At 31.7% G+C, this 22,235-nt stretch overlaps 2 protein-coding genes across 5 annotated transcripts in view; one reads left to right on the forward strand and one right to left on the reverse strand.

Annotated features, from left to right (window-relative positions):
- The window catches only part of LOC138933909 (uncharacterized), a 92,634-nt gene that overhangs the window by 18,045 nt on the left and 52,354 nt on the right, over nucleotides 1–22,235 (forward strand). The window lies entirely within an intron of this gene.
- LOC138933906 (ATP-binding cassette sub-family G member 1-like) lies at nucleotides 184–10,402 on the reverse strand. 4 transcript variants are annotated; one of them, XM_070297115.1, is made up of 12 exons: nucleotides 10,300–10,402; nucleotides 8,593–8,899; nucleotides 6,979–7,096; nucleotides 5,968–6,157; nucleotides 4,621–4,766; nucleotides 3,748–3,986; nucleotides 3,270–3,466; nucleotides 2,688–2,856; nucleotides 2,228–2,328; nucleotides 1,929–2,084; nucleotides 1,596–1,836; nucleotides 184–547 (listed from the first exon to the last, which is right to left on the reverse strand). In XM_070297115.1, exons 2-12 carry the CDS (start codon nucleotides 8,759–8,761, stop codon nucleotides 378–380), a joined length of 1,896 nt encoding a protein of 631 aa, XP_070153216.1. In that variant the 5' UTR covers nucleotides 8,762–8,899; nucleotides 10,300–10,402; the 3' UTR covers nucleotides 184–377. The 4 variants fall into 4 exon arrangements, with proteins under 4 accessions (XP_070153216.1, XP_070153213.1, XP_070153214.1 ...); XM_070297112.1 differs by having other exon boundaries at nucleotides 8,587–8,899; XM_070297113.1 differs by having other exon boundaries at nucleotides 8,587–8,899; nucleotides 10,046–10,377.

The following is a 22,235-nucleotide window of genomic DNA, read 5'->3' on the forward strand; positions in this document are numbered from 1 at the left end:
CAGTGCTATAACATTAATTATATATGTATCCTTTTGTATGATTTAAATTTTAAATTCTTGCTTTTATATAAATATAAAGTTCGATATACAAGAGTTTCTTATTTTATTTTGAAGCCATTACAAATATGAATTTGACAATATGATGAGAAAAATAGGAGAAAATAAATTTTGGAAAAAAAAAACCGCGATTTACTTTTTTTTATTTAACAAAAATTATAACAGATTATCAACTTTTTATATTATTAGTACAAATCATTTTTTAACAACAATTAATATTACGTTTAACCTATCATTGTATCAATAATCGTATTTTTTTCACAATTACATTTTGAATTTAAAATTTGTTTTAAAGAGCATTGAGCTAAAAGCATTAACAATCATATATTGAAATGGTTCTTGATGGACTTCCCGATTATTTGAAGTATCTGAATAGTTTTGTTTGGTTGCATTCTTTGCTTCAATAAATAATAAAACGTTATCTTAAAAATTATAAATATAATAATAAGAGCTAATAAATCCACCCAATAATTTGGAGCATTCTTTAGAGCTGCAAAACAAACAGATAAGATATTACTTTGATATCTCGAATATTTACATATTATTAAGAAATGAAATAGAGATAGAGAAAATCGGAATCATAGAATACAAACGCGATATACATATACAGGATGTCCCATTTTAATCTCCTCAAGCAAATATCTCAAAAACCAAGCCCGGAAGAGAAAAATGTTTCAGACAAAAGTTGTTTGGTTTCGAGGGGGCCATAAGATGGTACCATTGGTTTGACCTTGGAAAATCATTTGAAGGTCATGTGAAGGTCAACTTTAAAATCTTAAACGGAAACTCCCATTTTTTATTTAGTATTCTTGTAGCTGACATCGAGAGCTTTCCAAAACACTATAATAAAGTATTTTTTCATTAAGTACTTTTTGAGTTATTTTATATTTTAATCTGACATATTTTGATATAAAAAAATTAAATATCTTGTAAAATATTTAGTTTTCGATAATCTTACCGTAATATTTCTATGTACAGAATAATGAGATCAATTAGTATATCAATTAGTATAAAAAAAAATTGTTTTTAAGAAAATTATTTACAATGTATTTTTTTAAACAATTATTTGTTTTTTTGGCACTAATTAATTTGTCTCATTATTCTGTACATAAAAGTATTACAGTAAGATCATCGAAAACTGAATATTTTACGAAATATTTTATTTTTTATATCAAAATATGTCAGATTAAAATATAAAATAAGTATCAAAAAGTACTTAATAAAAAAATACTTTATTATAGTGTTTTGGAAAGCTCTCGATGTCAGCTACGAGAATACTAAATAAAAAATGGGGGTTTCCATTTAAGATTTTAAAGTTGACCTTCACATGACCTTCAAATGATTTTCCAAGGTCAAATCATTGTCACCATCTTATGGCCCCCTCGAAACCAAACAACTTTTGTCTGAAACATTTTTCTCTTCCGGGCTTGGTTTTTGAGATATTTGCCTGAGGAGATTAAAATGGGACACCCTGTAAAACAGCTTTTAAACTGAACGATTCAAAACAATTAACTTGAGTATTATTATGAAGTTTCTACCTATTATTCGAAATATCTCTTTGGGCGAACTATAATTACAATACTCTTCTTTCATTGGGCAAGGTAATCTCTGTCTATTAAAACCGTACATGGCTACTATGAGAGCCTCCAGTCCATATCGAACAAAACTGCTATACATAAATAACTTTCGATAAATTGATAGAGAAGTGGGTAATCCTAAACCTTGCACCGCGGCTAAAATCATGATACAGTATATCACTGATCCCACGAATATACCATTCTAAATAAAAAAAGAGACATCTGCTGTTATATCTATTAATTTTAAAGAATGATTTTTTCGTATTATATTCATAATTATAATTCGAAACATACTACGGAATTGAATGTGGTAGCAATGTTATGTCCTATACTCTCCCCGATGAAGGAGCACATGAAACAAGCACTGCAGAACATAATGCATCTATACCACTCCAAGGGTTGTCCCGTAATGACGTAGACTATCGAAAGATATATAAGTCCGAACAGTATCTGAAAAAAGATCCATAGAATTTTTTAAATAGTTAGGGTAGACTTGATAAAGGTTTAATGTAAAATAATAAAGATATCTAATAAGTAATTAGTTACAGGAAATATTTATGCTGTACAGTAAAGAATTAACCAGAAGAACTAACCTGTAAAGGTACATTGATTACAATTAGGGCCCAATAGTACGCGCTGAGATCGTACCATCTGTTGATGTATTCTCGTTTTATTATCTTAATTTCAAAAGGAACTATAACCAAAGAGAATATTGAGATAAAATATAATTATAATCTGATTTCTATATACTTAATAGATTATAATTTAGTTATTTTTCTGCCTTTTTATTTTTAGAAAAGATTTTACGAAGTTTAAACGTGATAACAATTAATGAATATTATACAAACACAAGTGTATGTTACATATTTTGATTACTTCCAACAAATGTTTTTTCTTGTGGAGAAAGAGAGAGAAAGAGATATATATTTTCATATCAACAGAATATCTATAAATGTAACACCAACAAATACTGAATTTTGCAAACAAAAAATTAATTTAATTAATTTCTTGTACACCAATTCTAATTATGTATACACAGAAAAGAATTCTTACAATTCAGTAATACTGATAGCATAGGTATGTACAGAAATAGAATTATGCACGAGATGCAAAAGCTAAAATTGAACATAGTCTTGGAGCCATCGTTGCCCATATTAAAAAACAATGAGCCAATTATTAGTCCCATAAAAATATATGCTGATATCTTCATATAAATGTAATTCTGCAAATATATAGAAAAGAATGTGCTCATTTAACATATATAGTTTTATTATATATATATATATATATATACAGGGTGTCCAGTAATTTTTGACACACCCAAAGTGTGAAGGTAAATTGGCTCAAACTGAGTCAAAAAGTCCTGAACCATTTTTTTTTTTTTTTAAATAAAAAAACAACATTTAGCCGGGCGCGCGATTCACCGACGTGCTGATTGGCTAGACTTTACTTAATAATAACTCCTTTATTAAGCGTTATAAAGAAAAAAAAAAAAAATAATTCAGGACTTTCCGACTCAATTTGAACCAATTTATCTTCACACTTTTGGGTGTGTCAAAAATTATCAGACACCCTATATATATGAATCCATTTGGCACTTAGTAATGTAATACATTATATGTATTCGATTCTTACTCTATTTCGATAAAGCTGCAATATCATTCTTTCGATTAGCGTTTTAAATTGATCGAGCCAAAAAACTTTCGGATTCTGCGTATCAAGCTCGAGTTTATACTTCGTTCGAGAAATCGGAAGAATCGATAACTTCTTGACACGAGTAATCATTTGTTTGATCGGATCGAAACCATAATCGCCCGAGCTGATTTCTATTACTGAAATAAGTATTAGAAACATCAACATCTTTTAATATATCTTAGCGTCATTATTATATCATTATGATTGTGTCTGAAATTAAACTAATTGTTAGTGTGAATTCTTAAAGCTCTGAACTTTCCTCTACGAGAAAATGTTACGCGTTTTTCATGAAAAACCCGACATTAACATATGTTGTGGCTGGTGTAATTTTGAAAAAAATATTGAAAATAATATTGAAAAAAGATCATGAGAATCGAAAAATACGATTGCACAAACAGCATACGTGCATACAACTTACCAAAGTCCGCCGGATTGTGATACTTCGGACATTCTAGACCTATGCCTTGTAGGAATGGCAACATGTTATCCGGGGTGCCCCTATAAGCACATTGTCCGGCAGTCATAATGTAGATGTTATGAAATTTGTTAAACACACTTGCGCTGGGAGTATGTATCGAGCATATAACATTTCGTCCGAAACGTGCCAGCTTTTGAAGACTATCGATGCAATGAAAAGAGGACAACTCATCTAATCCGCTGAAAGAAATATAAATCTTCTCTCTGCAATATGTTTCTACAATATATATTAAAATATTTTGAGAGAAAAGTTTTTGTGTGCGTGTGTACGTGCTTGCGCGCGCGCTACAGTTATCTCATCGCAAAAGCATATCACGTGAGACGAGATGTTATTTTCATTCTATTTATTAGTAAAATTCGAGGATATTATGAGAAAATTTTTTTATTTACGCCATTTTCTTCAATTTGTTTACCCATTGAATAATATTAAAATCAATTGAAAATTGCTCTTTTCATGCATGTTACAGTTGCAACATGTGATAATTTTATATAATGTGTAATTTACATAACGTGTTATATAATTATAAAATATTCATGAAGTCTTTTCCTATTTTGTTACTACTTATACGCAGAAAAAGGATATAATTATACTGAAATAAAAAATAATAATATTATGACCTACACAAACTTGTTATTTTATTTTTACTATCTACGCAAACATTTGAAAAATATAATGTGATCATTCTCTCTATTATTATTATATAATTATAACACGATCAGATATATGTAATCATTAAAGAAAATAAAAAACTGAGGTATATATTATAAATAAGAAAATAAGACAAATAATTTTATATTTTTGTACAATACTCACGTGGTCGGTTCATCGAGAAAAATTACAGGTGGATTGTTCAGTAGTTCGAGTGCGATTATCAGCCTCTTTCTTTCGCCACCGGAGAGTCGTTCCATAAGCGTGTTTCGTGTTTCGGACAATCCCAATATAGCTAGAATCTCGTTTATCTAAAAATCAATCGTATTGATCTTCTAAAAATGTGAATATCTTAATGATTTATATAAATTAATGGTACTAAGTTACATATCAATTATTTTTTTGCTGTTCTGTTTCTAATTTAAATTACACAAAATCTATTGTCTAAATGCACATAATATCTTTTCCTTTTTTTTATATGTAGAACGAACGTTATGTTAATTTGGAAATTAGGTTTGACAAAATTAATAATGATATCCTTACGGAACTAGTAATTTAAATGAGATATTTAGACGAATTATCTAATTTTAGATTAAAAGCAAGTAAAATTATATTTACTCGTAGTTAAAAGTAAAAAATTATAATTTTGTTAACAAATGAAAAATAAAAAAATGATTAAGCACCTTTTAATCTCGTGTATTGAATCTATGATTAAAATTTTTACTGTTTGCAACGATTTGCATGGGACAATCATTCTACTTGACACAGTGCAACAACTACACCTTAAAACAAAACACACCTGAGGTTCGATGGTACCTGCCGTAAAAAGGATTCAATATTTTTATATTAAAGTACAATGTTCAAGCTTTTATTTGAGCTCTTTTTGAAGTCTCTTGCACATCGGGTTTGTCAGCTCATTCTCAAAAATGTTAAAAAAACGCGATCTTATTTTTCTCGAAAAATTGACGTGATAGAAATTTTTTGATGGCAGATATATTTGTACTCAGCGTTTAAAATTATCCTAGAAACAGTGTTCAAAGCTCTTGCACAAAATCTTGTAAGCTAGTGTAATGCAAAAGTATCGCTGAAAAATTCTGATAACGAATCAATAGAGATGTATGTATATAATTCGATTTGCATAAGAAACAACTGATACTTGAATAAATTTCTACAACTCACTGCTATAAATTTAATGATAAGTGTGTTTAAACAAGAAGTATGATTGTGTTAATTCATTCGCTTTTTTGCCTCAATTTTTTATTCCTCTGTATCGAAACGATGTGATTTGTTGCTGGCCTTGGTTTTGTTCTTCGGTATAATTTAAATATTCTGTCATAATATAAAATCGTATTCTCATCAACGGAGCGAGCACACGAAAGAGCACGAACGAGTAAACATTCCTACTCAATAAATTGTTTGACATGCAAAGGATATCATGTGAAAACTGGCACGAAAACGATCGCTCGCTCCGTTGATGAGTACGCGGCTTTAGGCTACGAATGACCTACTCACGGCGATACGTTTTTCGGATTGTGATTTTTTTCTTCCGAGTTTTAAGTCTGCGGCGAAGAACATCGCTTCAATAATCGTGAGTCCCGGTTGCGCGAGATCTTCTTGCATGATGTAGCATGACATTTTCTTGAACTCCTGCATGTCCCGCGGCTGTCCATTAATATTTATTGAGCCACTTATCTCCGTACATCTATATAGAATATGTCTGCTTTAATTTTTATGATAAATTACAAGTTTTTACGATGCAGCAAAATTTCCCGTTGTTTATTGTTTCCAACTTTATGATACAAAATATAGAATTATCTATTAAACTATCGTATAACTTTTTTGGTCATTAAGTTAATTGCTGCGATCTTGATTATTCAACCAAGGCGCTATAATCCTTCGACTTTAATAATCGTTTAAGATTGCCAGAAAGTTATTGAGCGTTATGCAATATACTGTTTAATGAGCACAATCTTATAACTCGAAAGTAAATAATTGAAGTTTATATAATAATCATGCAATATAAAAATATAAATTATCGGAATGGGAATATTTATGGAATGTCGTAAAATATATCATCGATAATACGCATATAACAATGTATGAATATAATATAATTAGATTTTACTTGTTAAAACAAAAAAACAAATTATAATAAAAAATAATAAAAAGAAATAAAGTAGTTTAATTTTATAATATATAATTATACGGGGTATCTCTAAAATCTGACATCACCTTATGTCCCCCTCGAAACCATACAACTTTTGTCTGAAACATTTTTCAATGTTTAAAGCCGTTTTCGAGATCCAGGGGTGGGGTCAGACTTTAGAGACACCCTATATAATATATTTAACAAGAAGAAATAAGATGATCCGATAGACCTATGTAACATTATGGATGCCGATGGGTTTTTTTTACGAGAAACAATAATTAATTAAATTTATGACAAAAAAGATTAAAAAACTAGCCGATATAATTTATTGGATAATCTCAACGGTTTGAATTTATGATTATTCAATTACGTACTTGTATCCGGCGAGAACATTGAGTAACGTCGATTTTCCGGCACCAGAAGGACCCATAATCGCTGTTAGCTCACCCGATCTGAATTGTCCGCTAATCGCTTTTAAAAGCATCCTTGATTCTGCGAATTTTTGACAAAACATTGAATGATATATATTATATTCGAAAAATAATAATTTTTTGTTTATGATCAAAATTATTAAAGACGCTTGATGTATATGCAAATTCACTTTGCAAGTTTCTTTGTGCACTCTTTACAGTTTACACATAATGAAGCAACGATGTATGAAATTCCGAAGTAAATGATACGTCGTTTAGAATATCCCGTCTAAATTATTATGTAAATACGCGCTCTTATTGTTATTTGAAATAATGTATCTCATCATGTAATTTCTTTGTTCATCAGACTCTTTTATTAATCTGTTGAAAAAATGATTTATTACTAGTCTTATATCATTTTTAAATAAATTTATTGTTTGATATAAAAATCTTTGTCTGTGTGTTTTTCTGTCATATGTCTTACATAGTGCATTATGCAACATTTGATCGTGAATTACGTGCGAATCATGCGCGATTCTTGCAAAACGATTATTCTTCTTTACTTGTAGTGAATCGTAATACTTAAATGACATTAACATTAGCATCTGTCAATTCCTAACTGCATTTTTTGAGAAAAGAGCAATCGCAACTCGTGATGTGCCTATCATTTTTATTCATATAATATTTTATTCATATAATTGCTGACTTAACTGTTGCTATTTCATGTATATATGAAGTTATGTACATTCATTATAATATAACTTTCAATTTTTCAATTTTTAATTTAAAAAATTTAAATTCACACATGCATACATGTTTTTTCATTAGATATATATATATATATATATATATATATATATATATTTTACATTAAATTTTATAATTAAAAGTGTTGAACTTTTTAAAATATTATCACACAATCTGAATATTTTTATTTTATTAACAACTTATTTTATTATGCAACTTTAATTTGATACAGTATTATTTTAACGTTCAATCTCCCTCGTTTTTTGCAATTTGTGGCAATAGTGAGAATAAGAGTTTAATGGAAAATGATGAAATAAAACAGAGATGAATCTCTATTCTTTGTTCGAATCATAAGCAGGCGGCTATTGAGTCGACAAAGCCACGTGGTAATACCATATATACCTCGATTTTGACATGTCTTAATAAGATCTTTATGCGACTAGTTATGCAGTATATTTTAAATAAAATATTTCTTTAAAATATTATGTAAAACTCTATTATATCATCTAGACACAAAAAAAAAACTACTTTATGCATTTATGTTTCTTTGTAGAGATTAGATACGATTCAGTCTCTTAATTTTATCTAATCGCGAATTTAAAAAATAGTATACTTAAACATTCACTTATATAAAATGTTTTTTTTCTAAACTTTAATATAATTTAATAACAACTCTAAATTGTTAAAATATATATATATATATATATATATATATATATATATATATTATATATAATATATTTTTTATTATACAATATATATAATATTTTTCGGCTTTTTTATACTGTTATTAATTTACAAATTTTAAAAGATATATGAGATTACTTTTACTTTTTCGAAAGCTCGGCACCGCATACGTCAAATCGTTGAATTCGATATCCACCGCGGTCATTTTTGACGCATATGACACATTATGTGCAAAATATTTGTCACGATTGGGGATGTTTTCTACAGTTTCGCTGTTGTCGGCTTCCTTCATGCTTCTTGCAGTAGGTTCCATAATTATGATTTTTCACCTGAGTTCCGAAAACGATTTATCTCCAACTTGCGATTGTTATTATCTGATATTGTATCCTGTTTTCCGTAAAACGAGAAATTGTCCGGTATCGACGAATAGGAAGAGTAATATGAATGATAACTGAAAACAAATATATATAAAAGCATAAGTATTGACATATGGGGAAAAGAAAAAAAATTTCTCGAAAGCATGGTGGTTGTCTATGTCACCCCGTTACTGATGCTATATATACACAGAGAAAAATGACAATATTAAAAGAATTTTTTATCAATGATAATGCAAATTGATAAGAGAAGAATAGATGAAAATGCAAACAAATAAGATGAGATGATAACTGTGTTTGAAATTTTTGCATAATACATATTTCCAAGTTAGTGGAGACAGTCCGAGAAAAGAGAAAATATTTTTTTCTTTCTTTTTATAATCCTCTATGATTTACGTGTGAATGGCCACGTGTGGAAAATCAAATAAATATCCAAAGTGAATGCGTTATAATGTGATGATAGCGATGCAGTTCCGACTTTATATTACATGCATATGCCATTGTGGAAATTGCAACTAGGCGTGTTCGATCGAGCGTTTGACGTTGGAGGATTAATGGCTAATAAACTGTATATATGTAAACATGTGTCATAGATGAACAGATAACAGTCATTAGGGCCAATTTCAAATAAATACAAAAACTTGATAAAACTTGATCTTGATCTTGGTTTTCTTTATCTATTTGAAATTGACTCTTTACTTTTATTTCTTCATCTCTGTGACATAAGTTTACACGTGTACACTGTTTATTGGTCATAAGTTCATCAACATCAAACGCTTGAGTGATATACAATATGTATACATACATGATAAAATAAGACAAAAATCAAGAATAATAAAATTACGGTGGAGGCTTCGTTTCTTAGTTATAAATGTTTCAAAAATTTGCATGAAAGGTGCGTGAATATGGCAATTCGCCGATTTTGTACACACAAGTCAGTCAATCAAAATTATCACAGCACACTTTCACATATCATAAACTGATTAAGAAACTGAAATCTCACTTCAGGCACCTTTCATGCCTGAATTTTCAAATATTTATAACTAAAAAACGAAGTTTCCACCACAATTTTATTATTTTTGATTTTCGTCTTATTTTATCGTAGAATCGCTTCTTAAATCTTGTCCCACTTGTTGTCGAACACACTTTATATACATATATCACTGACTTATCCATTAAATATTATTTTAACTAAAATATTTTAAATAATATTTCATATATACAGGATGTCCCAGATCATTTGGGACAATACTCGTGCGCAGATAGAGTGAACGAAATTGAGTCGAAAAGTACTCTATAATTTTTTTCTTTTTTTTTATAACGCTTAATAAAGGAGTTATTATTGAGTAAAGTCTGGCCAATCTCATATTTGCTCTTCGCGCGTCAGTTTGTTACAGCAAACAGAAATATGGCGGTATCGGCAATTTGCAAACAATGCACTTTGTCACATCGATGGGGCACAACGTGGCCTACTAACCAATTAACACGAATTCTTTGATCAAATATAAGAACTATAAATCTTAGTCAGCGAATACTCAGCATGCTACCAGTAGCAGTAGTAGACTGACTAGGAAATAATATTTGATGTTTCCACAAAGCTGTGACTGTCTCTGATATATGTAATAATGTGTCTTTTGGAATGAATATTCATCACCGTTACACCTGACTTCACTGATATGATCGTTCGCATCACGTTTTGCACGCATAAAATATAGACTGAATTTTAAAAGTGGCGGCGGCGCGATTGTAACTCTCGAGTGAACTAGATACAATCTCTAGAACGTATTTACTTTTTATGATATTGAACTGGATATGATTATGACTTGTTTTCACGACTTTAATTGCTTTAATATTCGAAATAATATAAGAGAGATTGAAAAGAGACGTTACATGCCTAATGTTTATCTATTGCGCGTGTGTATGCTTTGCTAATTATTATGAATATGTATCGTAGCAATAAAAATAAAGAAAAATAAGCGTGGCAGAATTAATTTTATTTACTCATTCAAAGTATTTGGGTTGAGTAAAAAGTCATTGGGTATTTTTTGTATGTTTTTCAAAGTCATTTATTTCTATAAAGAACAAAGATCAATCAATGATATATTTTCCGTTTTGTTCGATAACCTTTTGCCATCTTTCGGTGAGCTTCATAATTCCCCGTTCGTAGAAGGACCTGTCTTTATTGGCGAAAAACTGAACAAGGTGCTGATTTACCGCCTCATCTAAATTTAACGTTATTCCACGCAAGGAGTTTTGAAAAGAGGGAAACAAGTGGAAGTCTGACGGCGCAAGGTCAGGCGAGTATGCTGGGTGGGGCAACACATCCCATCCAAGCTCCAATAATTTTTGACGGGTCGCCAATGATGTGTGTGGTCTCGCGTTGTCGTGATGGAACACAACTCCTTTACGATTGACGAGCTCCGGACGTTTCTGGATGACAGATTCGTTCAAACTGTCCAATTGCCGACAGTACACATCCGAATTGATTGTTCGGTTCCTTGGTAGGAGCTCAAAAAACACCACACCCTTCCAATCCCACCACACTGAGAGCATAACCTTCCTCTGATGAAGTTCTGCTTTTGAAGTCGTTTGAGGCGAATCATCACGTCGGGATCAAGACCGTTTGCGTTCCATATTGTTGTAAACAATCCACTTCTCATCACCAGTTATCATTTGTTTCAAAAAAGGATCGTTTTCTTCACGTTTCATGAGCATATCGCAGATGTTTATACGCGCCGTCAAATGAACTTCTTTGAGTTCATGAGGAATCCAAATATCGAGCTTGCTTACGTATCCCAGCTTCCTTAGGTGGGCGTGAACACTTTTTTGACTAATCTTCAATGTTTCTGCAATCTCTCGTGTCGTGTAACGTGGGTTTGACTTGATCAATGCCTTTATTTTGTCGTCATCAACCTCGGTGGGCCTTCCTGACCAAGGAGCATCTTTGAGATCAAAATCACCAGCGCGGAATTTCTTGAACCAGTTTTGGCACTGACGTTCTTGTAGAGCATCGTCACCGTAAACTTTACGCAATTTTTCACAAGCTTGACGCGCGTTCTTCCCTTTACGGAAGTAAAACAGTAAAATATAGCGAAAATGCACAGTTTGGTCTTCCATCTTCAACTTGTTGTAAAATCTCCAAAACTCAACCAAATCGCTCAATTTTTTTTTAGAATGAAGCTTAAACCGTCAGCTGTTAAACGATATATGACCAACATATGTGTGAATGACTCTAGTACTGCCAAAACTGAACTAATGCCATCTGTTTTTTTATAACAAAATATTTAACAAATTACACAATATTAAACAAATTTTATAAGAAAATATTTAAAACGAAATATCTTGCTCATCTTGCTCGTATTTGCGTAACATTATATATTAAATAAATTTCTCATGGGATTATAGTCCTGTAAAATTAAGAGTTTGTTTTGTGGAAAGAAAATTCTTATACGTTCATGCGTATATATGTTATATCTAAAAAAAAAAAAAAAAAAAAAAAAAAAAAAAAAAAAAAAAAAAAGCTCCAAGTACATGCACCAATTGTGAAAAATTGTTATATGTATTTACAAAATAGTGTTATTTTAAATTATTGAAAAAATAAAAAAAAATATTTTAACCGAAAGAAATTGTACAACAAAATACAATAATTGTGTTAATTCCTTACAAAATTACATTTCCTCTACAAAAATTATGATATCAAAAAAATTGTGCCAACTGAAAGTAAGTTTTTCAATAATTTGAAATAATACTAGTTTGTGCAAATCAAATTAAAATAACACTTTTGTAAATACATACAGCATACATTTTCACAATTGGCGCGCATATTTGACGTCTCTTTTTATCTCTTTTAAAAAGGTGAGTTTTCAGGGATTATGTCATTCCTTTTTGCGTAGAGAATATATGTTAACATCTTTAAATATATATTAACAAAGAGTCAGCGATATATTGCCGATACACATAGGGGGAGAAATTAATATTTTAAATATAGCACGTTTCATTGTGAGTAAGATACGTAATTAAGCGCTGTGTTTGCGTTTTCTCTTATCATATCTCGTTTCATATATCTTGCATATATCGTATCATTCTAATAGTGCGGTTTATTTTATCTGGTAAAATGTTCAAAACCTGAACTTTTGTGGACTGACATTTTTATATGCGAAATAAAGGAATAATCTATAACTTTTCCAATAATTTTGGACTTGTTTTTGCTATTTGAATTTGTCGCTTATCCCATATTATCATTGGTTCATGATTATTTTCCAATCTCTTTTATCATCGTAACTTCGTGCACGCTATATTACTGGTTTCTGAATTTTTTAGACGTTAGGAAAAAAAGGTAACTGCGAACTTTTTAAATATATATCTTTTCGCAGAATTATCAGCTATTGTTGCTCCTGTTATTTTGTTGGTCGGTAATTCAGGATGATTTTTCCAAGTATATAAAATTTTCCGACGTATTCTGTATGTTTCTAGTATCTGACTGATGGTTTCATCTTTCGGGATAGTTTACCGACTGTAAGGTTCATAGCTTTTCATCGATTCGCACAAATCAATATTTCCTTATACCGAACGAGTTGTTCTTGCATCAGTTTTCGTTTGTCGATATTCATAATTATCGTCGTTGTCTTTTCGATTTACTCGACTGGAAAATTAGTTTGCACTTGGCATTCATATGCACACATTATATGTATTATTGTATTGGCAAAACAAATTTAATCTATATTTTGATTATAGTAACTATAGTAAAATATTGATAAAGAAGCCATTCATTTCGATAGAATAATGAAAGTAATCGTCTGTTAGTGATTTAAAAATCTCACAGAAACAATGTGGAAGAAAAAAATGGGAAAAATAAAACACGCAACATGTAATTAAGACATTTCGATTTTGGCGATGCCTCGAACACCTGTCGCGGATAATATAATGTTATAAGCGCACAGGATTTTTCAAATTTTACAATAATAAAAAAACTAACGGATTAATCTCTTTATATATATATAATATAGAATATAGATATTTGATTATATTCTTTTATGTATATTTATTAATATTGGACTTTTTTTCTGATGTTGTATTACGTTTACATTAAGGTAACAATAGCTCTTCATTATTTAACCTTTTGATTATTTATATATTTTATTTCTTTAGATAAGAAAAGTAATAATACAAAATACGTATTATTTTTTAATAGAAATCATTTTTCAATGATAATGATAATTCAATGATAATTGGTTTTTAGTGTACTGCGTTGTAGATCTTGGTGGATCATAATCTTGACTACATTTTCTTTTTTTGAACATATTTGTTTTACGTGCTGTATTTCTGGATTGAATAATTCTTCGAATAATATTAAGTATTTGAAATATTATGTAGATTAAGAGTTTTAATTCTTTTTTATTATTTCTCAATTAGAAGTTAATTTATATAAAATATTTATTTTGACTTGGAAAAAATATTTGCAAGTTAAACATAAATATCAAATCTTTTTGCGAAGAAATAACGTATTGTTGGAAAACATTAGAATTTTATTATATTCGAAAATATTTTCAAGTTTCTTAAATTTTCAGATATTTTTTAATCCATAAAAAGGTGTGCATAATTTTTTTTTGCTTATTAGAAATAAATATTTATCAAGTATGATAAATCATCACGAAGAGATCAACCTGATAATCCCTCTGATACACCTGCCAACCAGATCACCCTTAGAGTCCGCGGTTAAATGATGTAATACCGAGATGTCGCCGTAATCGAGGAGTCGATGACACATCGCTGCCACTCCTCGTGGTACCACCCTGTAGGCAGTCTTACGCGTTTGTTGTGATCGCGACGGCCTTGCGGACGGTCACGCGCGTTTCGCTCCGCGAATCCGGCTTAGGAAGTCGAACTTTTCACGTTGCAAAATCTGACGCACGCGCTCGCCGGCGACGCGTTCTGTCGCGCGTGTTTTTCCAACGAGAGAGACCTGATAGTCGCGCATAAACGTTGCTACGGTGCGCCGACCAAGAGTTTCCGGCGATTCAACGTTAAAGTTACGCCAAGTTACCCTGGTGCTCGGGAATCCCGCGGAATTCGATCGGCGGGTGCGCCGGTCATACCCGGCAACCGCCGAGAGCGCTTCACGTTCGCGCTTCCCCCGGTGATTGTCGTATACGGATATTGGCGCCGGTGCGTGCCATTATTAATTCGAGTGGCGTGACGTGAAACAAGCGAGACGTACGGAGCGCAACGTGTCGTAACAATTTACGGTCCCGATGGGAAGAGGATAGTAAATATTGCGACACGCGTGACACGCGCGCGAGCGTTTTGACGTTTCGCGGATTCGATTTTTGGGCTGGTGGCGCTGCTGATTCGCCGCCGGTGTCAAAAAGTGATTAATGCAATTTTGTCGAATCACACGGTTGTATCTCGCGGTTTGTCTTGGAAGATCTCGTGTGTGGAACTCCGCGGCATTAAAAATTTTTTTCGATATCAACTTTCATTAATTGGGATTTTATGAGGGAGGAGAAAAGCTGCTTCGAACAAATTTTAATATATTATGACTTGTATGACTCGTTAATCAATGTAAGGAGCCACGTGTTGACATTACAAGGGCGCTCTATGGTAGCCCGATAACTTTTTCTTAGATCGATAAACTTTCCCATTCTTCAACTTTCTCTCTTATATGCACGTATATTTCAGGCGATACCATAAATAATAAATTCCATATTTTTGCTTTTGTTTAAAACTTCTATTCTCTCAGTTTTATTTTTATAACATGAAGAATCTATTTAGTTCTGAAAAATTTTAACGATAATCAGGAACGGTTTCATTGTTATTTTTTTCGATTTTCGGTGTCGAGTAGCTGGAGAAATTTTGAAGAAAATTTAGAAGAGAGAGAGAGAAAGAGAGAAAAATTTTATCGAAAATCTTGAGAATCGATGTTCGTGGACTTGTGCATGATGCTTGACATGGATACGGTCGTTTTAACGGAGACTTGTGCGATTTATGCAGGAAATTGAGATGCAGGAAACGTCAAAGATTTTCTCACGCGTGGTTTTTTCGCGGAAGTTATTAAATTATGTTTCTGTGAGACTGGCAGTTGAAAATAATTTCGTCGATGTAACTACAAGCTACAAATAATATTTTTTAAATTTATTATACGGTTTGTATGTTATAAGAGAAAGAGTGGAAAAAGTTGTCGCGCTCGAGTAAGATAAATTAAAAATTAAAGTTAGGTCTGATCGGCCATTTTTCGAAGATAACAAAAAGCGATTGCGCATAATAGAATGCTACGAAAGATAGCGCTTTTATTGTAAAAACGGCTAAGCAAGTATGTTACTTTTATCGTAAACTGAACCGATCGTTTCACGATACGATCTTCTCGCACAAAGAGGATATGATTTCCGGACGTTGAGTGCAAAAGCTCGATTGCTTCTTTCACGGAAGTACACGTTGTACGGTGCATAGAGAGCGAATCGAGCATGTAATAAAACGAAGAAGAAATCCGATTTTTGTAATTGGGCATTCCCCACAAGTGGATTCCCGCGCAAATCCGAACTGGAAGTGCACTATGCGCATCGTAAGTAAGATAGACACAAGGCGTCTAATTAAACTCCGACGCGATTTACCACTCGATGGACCCAACGATTGGACATTTTGGAGTGTGAATTGCTTTGAGAAATCGTAACACGGCGCAAATTATATTATTTCGAATTTATATTACTTGCACTTTCAAAATTTAGATGCTAATTTTATGATGCACGCAGACCTCGTTTATTTTAATTTTAATTTTTTTTTTGCTGGATTTTTTAATCCGTATTTTTCTGCTTATTATTAGGGTGGAGGCTCTGTTATTTTTGGCATGGTAGGCGCAGGTTTAACTGTCTCGGGGCATGAAAGCGTACAAATTAACACAGCGTTTGAGAGAAATTCCTATCTCTATTATTTCTGACATTTTATTAATGGGGGTCATATTTTGCGTCGGCGGTCGGTTATACTTTTTTTACATTAAGAACAAGCAACAAAATTGATCTTGGCATATTTCAAGAGCCCCAAAATATAACGAAGTTCTTCCCTGTTTAGTGAATTTTTATTTTTTATTATTATTATTATTATTTTTTTAATATTGTTCATTGTTTTTGAAGATCGGTGTGCTTTTCTTTATTATTAACAGAATATATCTATTTTTACACTCATTTTTTCCCTTTCTAAACAAAGAATTATTTCGAATATACGATCACAAGTTAACATATAAATAAGACAAAGTTCTGCAATAATAAAAAAATTAAATTGCTAACAAAGCGTGTCGCGTTGTGGACCCTGTTTATTAGACTTTATTATGTGTCGGATTTCTCGTAATGGCCATATCGAAAGAAATTGAACTGTGGAGAGGAGAAGGGATTCTGGCATACTTTATAAAATCCTTTTTACATAAAGAAGTCGATCGTGGCATTAACAATCAAAGTTAAGTAATTTAATACACTATTATACTAATGCCGGGGATACAAATATTAGAGAGTTTACCGTGTAATATGCTTCTTAAAATCAGGTCGCTCTGCGTTTGAAGCGAAAGAGCTCCTCCATAATAAGAACGATTGAATGACAGCATAGAAACATTTAGGAAAAAAAAAAGTATTTCTCACGTGCAAATATTAAAAAAAAAAAAAAAGGAAATGTACTTTACTATGATGTATCTAGAATTTTATATTAAGGGCATACATTATTAAATTGCGTTTAGAGTTATGTATTTGCGTTTCTTATTCCCCACCGGAGCACGAGGACAAACGGGATAAAGTTTCTTCAAGAAGTAGTCAAAGTTTCGCTTTTCTTTCTGCTTTGCCTACGCGGAGAAACTTATGATTCTTTTGTTTTTGTCTTTTTTTTTGTTTTGTTTTGCCGGTAGTGTAATGGAACAAGGACTCTGTTTTATGGCGGCGTGCAGTTTCGTCGCGGTATGATAATCCGCGAGCTGAAACGCAATGAATTTACGGCGCAACGTCATTTCAAAATCTCGCGTTCTATGCTTTTATTAAAACATTGCTTTATACGCGGCGATTATGATATATTACATATACATTGTGGGAAAATTGACGTAATTGTCGAATGCACGGTCACGAAAATTTGAATGTCGGTTTTGTTTTGTTAACGAATTAAAATTTAATTCCACGAAATGCTGAATGGTCGGGGCTTTAGTTAAATGTATACCGTTTATAATTAATTAAGTTTATAATTGGGTTAATTATTTAAATATAATAAAAACTATTTGATTTGTATTTTTGTATGCTAGAAAAATTAAACGTTGAATTTAAAATTTTGAATTAAATTAAAAATTGGAAATTAAAAATTAAATTACATATATATAATAAGAATATGAGAAATAAAAAAAATATTTTCAAATCTTTTTATATATGAATAAAAAGTTTTATTATCTTGCAAAAGTAAAAATTCAATGCACTATTATGTCATATATATATACGGGTCACCGAAACGACCTGAGAAATTGATTGTGACTCGAACGCCTATTCATTTTATATTCTTTTGTCATCCATCTATCTTTTCGCGAAAAAAAAAACGACGTTTCTCGAGCAGCCTTATTATTGTTCGTGACAGATATATGATGATCGGTAAAAACAGCTGACCATTCCCGTGCAAAAAAAAAAAACAACATACGATTCTCTTCTTAATCGTTTTCCAGATCCACTGAAGATCCATTTATAAATTCCGAGCAGACCGCTAGAATCCGATCACAAAAGTGTCTTAATTTGCGTAACTTTTCTCGAGACAAAAAAAAAAAAATGAACAAACCCATGCTATGGTTATTTAAACTTGAGCAAGCGTCAAGTTGAAAAGTTTAGCTTGAAATTTTAGTTATTTATTTCAGAAAAATAGCGACGAAATACAATATTTGTAGTAACATAATTCGTGCTAATTTTGTGATGACTCTATCACATTTCACAATAGACAAATGCGGATTGCAATATACATATTTACGTTATATATTTTCAGCGGAATAAATTTATAATAATGTTGTTGAATTTTGCGACAACATTACGAGAAATTTAATAGCAAGGAGTAGAAAAATATTCCTGCGATGAAAAATGCAACAGTTGAATTTATTAAAGTTCAATTTATTGTGCCGAAGCTACAATACATCGCATTATTTATACCAATCAAAATGAATAGCTATTAGAAATCGATATGAACAAATATTCGTAATGAAAGTTTTAGCCTCCAAATATTTACGTCGAAATTTGTTATGTATAAAACACGTATATCATAAAATTGTAAATGGGAACAATATTTTTTCGCATGAGATATATTTTTCATATATCTATTCAAAGAGCAAATTTAATAACAGGCGAGATTTCTTTTTATTGATAAATATTGCAAATTGGATATACTTTCATCGTGTGCAATGTATAATCTCGCGTTTCTTCAAGATATGTAGGTGTGTAGGTTGTGTTTAGTTTTTGATCTTCTCGTCTCGACGTGCAAGAGAAATATCGAGCTTTCGCTACGCTTCAGCTTCGGTCGTGATAAAACGGTTTCACATTCACCCGTCATGAGATAAACGCAGCTTGCATTATTTCGCGGTAGTAAAGATAGCTCGTCGATTTTCTAGTCATTTTTTTTTTTGTAGAGGAAATTACGCCCAGTTTCGTTTACGAATTTACCTATAAAAAGTATTGTTAGTGACGTATCACGTGATGGCAAAACCGTTCGCTGAGTTTTCGCAACGCTAGTTACGTTATTCTGGAAAAAAAAAGTATAGTACTCTCTTTCTGTGAGGATTTCGTGCTGATACGTGCTGTTTCATCGCATGCCTCGGATCTTCAAAATTACGGATCACGGATGGAGTAACGTCAAATCAATTTCTTTATCGTGCTTCCTTGAACGTTAGGAAAATATAGAAATGTAAAAACAAACAAGACAACATACAAAGACAACACTTGGTTGTACTTCAAAGTTTTCGAAAATTAAATCAATAAGCAGTCTATCACCTTTTATCTCGTATTTGTTTCGAAATGGTTGAATATCTTTGACGCTTTTGACAAATAATGTATTGGGTGATTGCATAAGTTCGTGCCCGATTTAAATATTGTATAAACTTCAATAGATTATATTTTAGAGATAACACTTTTATTAATCAATTATATAGTCTCCATTCTTTTCTACAATGGTTTTCCAACGATTTATAAGCTTGTCGATTCCATTTTTGAAGAAAGAACTTGGTTTTTCTTGAAAAAAGTTTGTAAGGTGGTTTTCGACAGCTTCCTCGGAATTGAGATTCTTGCCATTTAAACTATTCTGCAAAGACCGGAACAGATAAAAATCTGAAGGCGCAATATCTGGAGAATATGGCGGGTGCTGCAGAATTTCCCATTGCGACTCCTGCAGTTTTCCTGCAGCTTATTCCTTTCAGTCAGGAGATGCGGCACCCACGTATCAAGCTTGGAAATGTATCCAAGCTTTTTTAAATGACGAAATGCGGTTGAATTATCGATGTTCAGCCTCTCAGCAATATCCTCAGTTGTAATCCTTGGGTTTCTTTCCATTAAGGCATGCACAATGTCATCATCAATGCCAGAAGGTCGTCCAGAGCGGGGTTGATCCTCCATGTTGAAATCATCATTTCGAAATCTGCCAAACCACTTTTTGACTGTTCGGAGAGCAGGAGCGCGGTCCAAATAAACGCTTTGAATATTTTTTTGTGCAATCCCAACACTCACGCCTTTCCGAAATTCATATAGCATTACATGCCGCAAATGCACCTTTCGTTCTTCATTTTTAATGATTTCTCTTATGCACAAATGGACTTATCTGAACAATGTCTGACGCTAAATTGACATAAGACAACGTCATCTATTCGGTGTAAGCAACAATTATCACAGGAAAACAATAGAACTCCGCCATGCAGTAATTTAATGCCATCTATGAAAATCGGGCACGAACTTATGCAATCATCCAATATATTTTTTTATATTGTATCACTTTTATATATTTTTCTAATAAAATTTCTATATATATATATACACATATTGTTTCTATTTTTTCTACTTTTATGAATGAAATTCGTGTTTATTAACTTGTCCACGCATTACTTTATCTTTTAAAGCTAGAAGTAAATTAACTAATTAAATATTTATGATATATCCGCGAAAAGAGCAACTATATTTTTATTTTGTTAAACTGTTTTCTCGCATGTTTTTATTGTCCAATTTAGTCGCGAGGGTCAAGCTCTAACTTGAGAATTTATTATGTTCTAACGAGATTGCTCCGTTGTCCGATATTGCTCACAGCAATTCGTTACTTAAGTATACGCTTTGGGAGCGCTTCCCAAAGTACATATTCAAGAATGAAATAGTGCAAACAAGCATGACAAAACGAAAAGAGTTTAGAATCAGAACAGGGCGTAAAAAAATTGCGCAATGGATTACGTATCCGACAACGTTAAAACATTGCGTAACGATTGTCATGTAACATTATTATAGTTTAACAAGGCGCGGAAACACGTGACATTGTTCGAGGATTCGCGCAACATTGACATGCATTGTTGAAGCCTTGGAATATTTTATTTTTATGTTTTCGTCGATTTCACGTGCATTATTTATTTTAACACAGACGCATATGAATCTAATCGACAAACGCGCTTGTATTATAAATAAAATAGATCAGCTCACTTTTATAAGCATATGCCTTGTAGATAAAGAGGAATCAAGCGTAGCATAATTCGTTTGTGGACAGTAACAAAATAAATTATTCAGAATTATCATATCGTGCGTTTCATTGTAAGAGAGTCTTTAATCTTAATACATAATTCTATAAAGTTTATAAAAATTGAAATAATAGTTGGTAATATTGCATAAATTCTCGGATGTTAGGTTAGGTTTCTATCCATACGCATATTTTACACATTGATTAATGAGCATGTGCAATAGTAGTACCTTATTAAAGACAAAACATAATATCCATGAAAATAGTGATAGCAATAGCACGTTTGTTTTTTTTCTCTTTTTTTTTGCGCGCGAAATGTATTTTAGAATATTGAATTTGAATATTTCGAGAGAGTAATTTTTTCATAGATTACAAAACGAAAGAATCATTATTTTACGGAAGAGTCGCATTTATTAGCAGTATATTGATCGTATTAATCGAGTCAGAGCATTTTTATCGAAATAAATTGGAAAGGAAGTTTTTCATTAATATAAAGAATTTTCATCATCGGGTAGTTGAGTGAAACAATTTGATTTCTTTCTTTGGCACCGATTGTTCGCGTTAATTGCTTCCTGTTCTGCGTGAATCTACATTGTTTTACTTTTTTTACTTACTTTTTGCATGCAGACAATTGCTATGAGATTGAATATAGTTTTGCGTGTCCCATTTATACTCTGTTCCTCTTTTATGTGAAATCTTCACACATTCTCTCTTACAGAA

This window comes from Polyergus mexicanus, unplaced genomic scaffold (genome assembly GCF_030449975.1).
Source record: "Polyergus mexicanus isolate NDT 795.1 unplaced genomic scaffold, iyPolMexi1.0 SCAF_6, whole genome shotgun sequence".
NCBI classification, from domain to species: Eukaryota; Metazoa; Arthropoda; class Insecta; order Hymenoptera; family Formicidae; genus Polyergus; species Polyergus mexicanus.